The sequence below is a fragment of the Littorina saxatilis genome, linkage group LG7 (genome assembly GCF_037325665.1).
Source record: "Littorina saxatilis isolate snail1 linkage group LG7, US_GU_Lsax_2.0, whole genome shotgun sequence".
In the NCBI taxonomy this organism is placed as follows: Eukaryota; Metazoa; Mollusca; class Gastropoda; order Littorinimorpha; family Littorinidae; genus Littorina; species Littorina saxatilis.
In genome coordinates, this window is record NC_090251.1 from 49,297,534 (window position 1) to 49,306,052 (window position 8,519).

General features: G+C 48.2%; 1 protein-coding gene across 1 annotated transcript in view; it reads left to right on the plus strand.

Moving 5' to 3' along the window:
* LOC138971701 (uncharacterized) overlaps positions 1-8,519 on the plus strand; it is a 14,614-nt gene extending 6,095 nt beyond the window's left edge. The window contains exon 3 of the mRNA XM_070344481.1: positions 8,173-8,519. Coding sequence (XP_070200582.1) covers positions 8,173-8,309 — 137 coding nt within the window. The 3' untranslated portion in view covers positions 8,310-8,519. The remainder of the gene's footprint in view (positions 1-8,172) is intronic.

Consider the following 8,519-nt stretch of genomic DNA (forward strand, 5'->3'; position numbering starts at 1 on the left):
ACTGCTTCGGCAAAGGGATTTCCGGCCACAGGATCTCTTCCGAGAGATCGTGGCACTTTCATTTCGTTACCATCGACTTCCGGTTCACAGCCTACGGGGGTTCCGGTCGTTGGTGGTAACGGCAATCCGTTTCCTGCCTTCACTTCCGCTCAGGCGGCTGTGGTCGGCGGGGGACAGGTTGGGTCGGCTTCCGGTCAAAGCACAGGTGTGCTTCCGGTCGCCTTTCCTTCCGGATTGCCAGCTACCAGTGGTAGCAGCTCGGCTATACCGGCTCCCCTTGGTGTGGTTACACAGGGTTCCGGTACAACGAGTTCATCAGTTCCGTTCAGGGACAATGATGGTTCCGGTCATGATCGGTCTTCATCGGACATCTTTGTTGGTGATGGGGATGTTGACGAAGATTGTGGCGACTCTTCTGAGGCGGAACACAACTTTCGGGTTGAGAGGAGTTTCTCACGCGCGCTGAGTGCCGCCGCTGAGGTTACCTCTAGATATTTTGCGGAAGGGGTGTCATCTTCGTCTTCACGGCCAGCAGCACCGCCTTCCGCATTTGGCGATTTCCGGGGGGACACTGAGGATGGTGTCCGCTTCCGGTTTCGGGAGTCTCCCTCTATAGCCTATCAGATGGCTAGGGTCCTGGGTGCCAGTTCCGATAGCATCGTTCCTCTTTTAACTGCACATGGGGATGCGCCGGAGTCTGTTCAGAGTTGGTTGGCATCGCCGAGTGATTGTTCTCGCATGCCGGCGAATTTGAACCGTAAACCTAGGCTGTACGGGAAGCCTGTACATTTGATCGATTCTTTCGCGCTTCCGAGTTCCCCACTTCAGGTCACTCCGGAGCTGGCGAACTTACGGAAGGATGGGTACAAGAAGGAGAGGCCTTCAGTTTGTACCGAAGCTGGCGTGATCGCGATTGAGGAAGCTGGGAGAGTTTCTCTCGAATGGTCTTCCGTGTCTGACACTCTGATTAGAGCGTTGTCCAGATCCATCTTTGTGTCGCTGGAGCCCTTTAAGTTCCGGGACGACGCGGTGGAAGAAGATGTTGTTACTTTGTTAGCAGCTCTTGCTAAGATCGTATCTCAGCAGACCGCAACTTCGGCCAAGTTGTACACGCAGGCCGTGATGTGGCGTCGCGAAGCTCTGTTGAAGGACTCGAGACTGTCGGATAAAGCCACTGTTGAGGCTTTGAAAGTTTCTCCTTTCGCGGGTCAGAGCCTACTGGGTCCTGAGTCTCTTGAGGCTCTCAGGCGAGAGTCTCAAGATGCGAAGGACTTGCATTTTGTTAAGCTGTCTGAGCTTGCCCTTAAGCAGGGTCAGAAAAAAGGTGGTTCGGCTCCGCCTTCATCTTCTCGCGGCTCTGGACAGAAGACGAGGTCGCACAGGGGTAGCAGCCGTTCTCGCCCCTACAATAAGAAACCTTCCTTCGGGAAGAAGGGGTCAGGTGGCAAGCCTAACCCCCAATGAAGGCTCCCCGATCCAGCCACTCCCCTAGCCCCTACCCCTTTGGTAGCGGGCGGCCTCTCAAGGGCCGTTCCAGCTTGGTTGGCTCTTACGAGCAACCCTTGGGTTACGGGAGTGGTTCGATCGGGGTTCCGGTTGCTCTGGTTGGAGGGCAAGGCCCCTCTAACCAGGACAACACCCAGGTTCAAGTTCCCCGCCGATCCAGAGGCTTGTGCCGTTATTCAGGCGGAAATTCTACTGCTCTTGCAGAAGCAAGCGGTAGAAGAGGTCATCGATCGTCGGTCCCCTGGCTTTTACGGGAGACTGTTTGTCGTCCCGAAAGCGTCAGGGGGTTGGCGACCGGTGTTGGATCTGTCTCCCTTGAACGGCTTTCTCCGGAAAGTTCCGTTCAAGATGGAGACTCCAGCGTCTGTCAGGGAGGCCCTACGTCCGTCGGACTGGGTCACTTCCATCGACCTGACAGACGCGTACTTCCATATTCTGATGCACAGGTCAGATCGAAAGTGGCTGCGGTTCCTGTGGGGCGACAGGGTGTTCCAGTTCAGGGCGCTGCCGTTCGGGCTTTCGTTAGCACCCTGGATTTTCACCATGATAGTGCGCCAGCTTTGCGCATTAGTGCGCCAGAAAGGGATCCGTCTCAGAGTTTATCTGGACGACTGGTTGATTCTGAGTCAACAAGAGTCCCTGTGCGGGCAGCACACCCAGATAGTCTTGCAGACTGCGAGAGACTTAGGTTTCTTCGTGAACCAAGGGAAGTCCGACTTGGTTCCCTCTCAGGAGTTCACGTATCTGGGCATGGTGTTCGACACCCGAGCTTGGACCGTGCGTCCCGCCCAGCGGAGGATAGACAAGCTGCAGGATCTGGTCAGGTCTCTGTCAAGCCTCCGCCACGCGCCTGTCAGGGTGTTGGCGTCACTCCAGGGCCAGATGGAGTCGATGTCTACCCTGATTCCTCTGGGCAGAGTTCACAAACGCCCGTTTCAGGCGTTTCTGAACTCTGCCTGGGATCCAGCCTCGCAAGGTTGGAATCTGTCCCTTCCCCTTCAGGGATGGTTCCTGGAGTCAACAAGTCAGTGGTTGGATTCGGCCTGGCTGACTCGGGGCGTTCCGATTTCCTTGCCCCCTCCGGAGTTGCATCTTTTTACCGATGCGTCCCTTCAGGGTTGGGGAGCTCATCTGGAGGGGAACACAGCTTCCGGTCTTTGGGACCAGGATCAGAAATCGTTGCATATCAACATTCTGGAGTTGGAAGCAGTGCGCCTCGGGCTTCGGGAGTTCGTCGCCTCGTTGCGGGGCAGGCATGTGTTGATCCGCACGGACAACACCACTGTGGCCGCGTACCTGAACAAGCAGGGGGGTACGCGCTCGCTGGTTCTGTCCAACAGAGCTTGCGAGATTCTCGCTTGGGCGTTCCTTCAGGGGATTGTGGTTTCAGCGAAGTACCTTCCGGGGTGCCTGAACATCTTGGCAGATTCACTCAGTCGCACTTCGCAGATTCTGCACTCGGAGTGGACTATCGCACACCAAGCACTTCTGCGTCTGTGGACGCAGGTGGACAAACCCCTCGTGGATCTGTTTGCCACCCGGTTCTCTCGGCGTCTCCCAGTCTTCGTGTCTCCAGTGCCGGACCCGGAGGCTTGGGAGGTCAACGCCATGGAAATAGACTGGAAGGATCTGGTAGCTTATGCCTTCCCTCCCATTCCGTTGCTGAGCAAGGTACTGAGAAAGGCGGACTTGGAGAAGCCAAGGCTGGTTCTCATAGCGCCGTTGTGGCCGAGCCAGGCGTGGTTTCCGGACCTTCTTCGTCTAGCCGACGGTCCACCCATTCCTCTCGATCTTCGAGAGGGGGAGCTTCTACAACCGAGGTCGGGGATCCCTCACAGGGACCCTCATCTCCTGGCTCTACACGCTTGGGTTCTGTCAGGAGAGCGTTGAAGCGCGCTGGGGCGTCAGACCTCACTCTGACATTGGTGCAGAAGGCGCATAGAAGATCTACTTCTGCTGTTTATTCGTCCCATTGGGCTGCTTGGGCCCAGTGGTGTCGTCTTAACGGCGTTAACCCGTTGTCTCCACGTACTATGCAGGTTGCAAATCATTTGGCTTGGTTGTCCTCCCAGGGTCGGACGGCGTCTACCCTCCGGGTACGTCGTTCTGCCATTTCCACTACCCTCAAGCAGTTGGGACGTTCTATTACCCTGGACGGGGTGATCGCAAGTGTCATTAAAGGTTCCGCTCTTAGCTCTGCTTCACGCAGAACGTCTGTCCCAGCCTGGGATCTCTTACTGGTACTGGAATTTTTGCGCTCCTCGGTTTTCGAACCTTTGAAAGAGGCTAGTCTGTCTAACCTTACTAAGAAGACTCTCCTACTTATTTTGCTTGCGTCAGCGCGTCGGGGAAGCGAGGTTCACGCTCTCTCTGGACTTAATCAGGATATTTCTTTCGAAAAAGATGGCTCGGTTATCTTGCGTTTTTCGCCCGTGTTTTTAGCAAAGAATCAAAAACCTAACCAGCCGTCTCCTTTCGTGAACATACAGTCGCTGCGTTCTATTTTACCGCGCGGTGACCCTGACCTCTTGAACTGCCCGGTCCGGGCCCTGCGGGCTTACCTGTCTCGCACGGCTCCGTTAAGAGCTTCATCTCAGAAATTGCTTTTCATCTCGTTAAACGTAGCCAGGGATAAGGATATCGTTAAGACGACTTTGGCGAGATGGTCTGCCGGGCTTATAAGGCAAGCATATGAGTGGTGGCAGACACATGGGGGGGGACGCTCCGTTCTCCCATTACGGTCGCCTCGTACGCATGAGGCGAGAGCCTGGGCCGCCTCTCTGGCGGTCTTGCGCTCAGGCAGGATGACTGAAGTGCTCAGAGCAGCATACTGGAAGTCTGAAGACGTTTTTATAAACTTTTATCTACGTGATATTGCCAGCACTAGGCAAGATGGCTCGAGCTGTTTGCCTGCCATGGTGGCAGCTGGCCAGGTTCTACCGAAGGTTTAGGTGAGTTTCCCGCCGCCTTGTGTAGCAATCTGCTATTTATGTGAGTTGTAGTAAGAATATGTTATTTAATCGAAAATTTCTTATCAAATTTTCATTTAATTAATATACTTACCAACTCACATAGTTAATGCCCTCCCTACCTACCCCGCTTTGTGTGGTTTAAGGTGGTGTTTCAGTGGGAATGACTATACCGGCAGTATGTCCAGCGCATGCGCGGGCAGCCGGTGGGGGGAGGTAACTCCCGGGACCCGTTGTCAAGGGTTTGTTTTGTTTTGGGAGTTATCTCCCCCTGTTACCAGGGTCAGTGCTTCAATGTCTAACGCATCAAACTGAAGTTAATGCTATTTATGTGAGTTGGTAAGTATATTAATTAAATGAAAATTTGATAAGAAATTTTCGATTTTCGCCTTACGCGACTTGTTTGTTCTTCATCGTATAACATTTCATGTCCAATATAGGCATTTTAAGCCCTGACGGACAATAGCTAGCCCCTTAAAAGAAAAGAAAACTTGACTAAATGTAAAAACACCACACAAACTGTTCACGCTAGCAGCTAGATTTTTTAAGATCCTTTCTTACGCTGAATACTTCTTTATTTGATTCCATTCTTTCCATAAGCTTACCATCCCGAAGAAGGCAGTAATGTGCCGAAATATTGATTATAGATATAAACGTACCTAACCTGGTTTCTGGTGTGTTTTCTTTTTATTTAAATATTTCTTTAGAAGTATGGGTCGTACACGACCCTCGACATCCGGACTGTGTAGTCAAACATGTGATCCGGGGAATTTTCATGTTCTCTTTTAGTGCTTTTAGAAAGAAGCCCCCTTGTTTGAAATATATATATTAGAGCATTGAACTGCACAAATAATACCAGTTTTAACTGATATGGAGAATGTGAACCACTATTTTTTCGGTAAACTGTTTCAATTGTTTCATCTCTAAAAGTAATGTGGAGGTAAAAGAAAGCATCCGAAAACCAGAGTGGCGTCACACTGAGAGAGAGGAAGCTGAAAGCAGGGAGTGTTCATTTAGCATCTGACTCTCTTCCATTGCTCTTGATTTGGATATATCTCAAAGATTTGCTCATCTTCACCAGTTTGTTTGCTCTGAACTGTGAAATGTACCTTGTTACAAAGTAAATTACTGGGAGACCTAGATCTAGCTGTGGTTGATCAACTTATCAACTTTTTTAAAAGACTTAAAGATACAGTGGAACCCCCCTTTTAAGACCTCTACAAATCTGATAAAATCAGGTCTTAAAAAGGAGGGGGTCTTAAAACGGGGGTAAATTTACAGAGGCTATGAACAGAAAGTCTGAGAAAACAAGGTCTTAAAAGGGAGGCTGTCTTTAATAGGGGGGTTCCACTGTACCTGTGCAGTTATCTGCTCATCTTGTTTATTAAGGACTCGGACAAAATTAGGAGCTGATTGCATATATTTCATTTTGCCTGTAGTTTTTTATGCGGCCAAGCGCCTAGCTGCAGGGAGTTTGTATATTGGTGAGTTTTAGGATCTCTTCATGTTGGCGGATGCATGTTTTTATGCATGTGCATTCCAGAAATTGTGTTCTTGTTCTTTAATTAGCTGATTATTTGGGTATGCATTGGCAGTGTAACTGTAAATGCGCTGAGTAAGAATAAAGTTAGCAAGATAAGAAATAAAGCGTGGTATATGTGCAATTTTACAGGTTTCAGGGTTTTTCCTAGTGGCATGCATTTCATAATTTATGGTGAAGATACATTTTCTAAATATTAAATTGATTGTTGATGAAAACTTATTACAGTTTTGTTTGTACATCTGCGTTTGCATTAATCATTGTTTGAAGTTCTGCAGAGTTCTGTTTTCTATGCAGTTTTGTGTATTTAATCAAGACATCTCATTACTGTAGTTGTCATTCTAAGATTATGGGAATACAGGTTCAGTACTATTGCATGTATGTATATACAAAAAAGTTATACTGTTAAGTTTAAAATAAGTGGATTTTGTGTGTGATTGTGTTTAGGTTACAAGTATCTTGTAATCACTACAGCTTCAATTCCACACCACTGTGTCTAGTTTTGGATGTAGACAGAAAACTTTGTTATGTTAAACTAAGATGTTTACAATCTCTAAACGGCTAGTGAAATATACATAAAGCATCGGGGGGTGGGGGCACATGTGCACTACCAATAACACATTTTAAAGGCGCACGAGTCCTTCCTGTGGAAACAGACTTTTTCTCACTATCTCAGGTCTGCCTAGGGTTAAATGTACATGGCACACGACCATCCCTTTACTTGGACACAATAAGATATTAATCAACAGCACGACTGCTTTGTGTGCCGAGTGGGATTTTTGTTATGAATCACTTAAAACACGCTATTACATAATTAGGGAAATGATTTCCTTACAAAATGTGATTGTGTACAGAAAGCTGACAGACTGTTGATTTTGGTATGACCGAGTCGAGGGATTGCCTTTCTTTTCTTTCTTTATTTGGTGTTTAACGTCGTTTTCAACCGTTCAAGGTTATATCGCGACGGGGAAAGGGGGGAGATGGGATAGAGCCACTTGTTAATTGTTTCTTGTTCACAAAAGCACTAATCAAAAAATTGCTCCAGGGGCTTGCAACATAGTACAATATATGACCTTACTGGGAGAATGCAAGTTTCCAGTACAAAGGACTTAACTGTCATTTCTTACATACTGCTTGGCTAAAATCTTTACAAACATTGACTATATTCTATACAAGAAACACTTAACAAGGGTAAAAGGAGAAACAGAATCCGTTAAGTCGCCTCTTACGACATGCTGGGGAGCATCGGGTAAATTCTTCCCCCTAACCCGCGGGGGGCAGGGATTGCCTTCTCTCATGTAAAAGCAGACAGATGTTAGAGTAGATAATGAACCAAATCACGGGAAAGACTACCTTTAAAGGCGGCCCTAAATTGAGCCCGAAGTCGACTATGCAAAGACTCCGTAAAGTCTTTTGACCAAATACTCTGTGCTAAAAGTCTGTCTGTCCAGCTTTGCGAAGTATACTTCTAGTTCTCATAGTCGACTTCACCCGGCAGGGGTGGGACTCTCTTGTGGTGAAAAAAGAGGAAATCCGTTTATTTTAGGGGGGTTCGGGGGCATGGTCCCCCGATTCTTTTTTAAATGGTACATTAAAATCTGTGCAATCTGGTGCATTTTGAGACTAAAATTCAGCTCATTTGGATCAGGTCAAAATAATCACATTCTCTCTCCCCCCCCCCCCCCCCCCCCCCCCCCCCCCCCCCACCACAACAACAAAAATCCCAACCAAACATAAAAAACACTTTCACACAACAATGGTAACATTGTAATGGTGCATATTTACGTACTGAACCATGTATCAATAATCCAATACTGGCAATAGTATGATCCAAGTGACGCCCCAATGCTTTGAAGCTCAACATGACTATTAGTTATCAGGAGTTTTCAGACAGCACAATTTAACTCTCAAGCCTCCAGTGTTCTGTTCCATCTTCACTTCTCTCCATATCATTCAGTCAACAAGTTATAGATACTGTGATGAAATTGGACGCGGAAAAATAGATTACTCCAGCGGAATTCGTAAGTTGTGTCCGTGGAAATCTCGGATTCGCGGAAAAGTCCCACCCCTGACCCGGTTAGGGACAGGCTTGAAGGACGTTCTACTGAATCCAGTTATTAGCACAGTTTGACAGTTGTTTTCTATTTCATGTGACAGTGCAAGGGAAGAAAGCCCAGCCAAAGTACATGGCGCCAGAGCTCTTCGAGTACAACCCCATGTCCTTCTATGATCTGGAGGTGGCCATCTCTCCCGCCCGCAACCCCCAGCCCTCGAGCGTCAGGAAAGAGGCGTGACAGTCCTCTCCAACACTTCAACTGTGATCTGCCATTGTTAGGATTAGTTTGTTATTCTTCCTGTTGTCGTCACGAGATTCAATGTCTTGTGATTCTGCTGACTGGTGTGGTTCTGAATGCTTGGATGAATGAAAAAGGTTTGACTTTAACATGTTTGTTGAAAGTGTGCTGTAGTGAACACTTATTTCTAATATAAGAGAGAAATCTGTT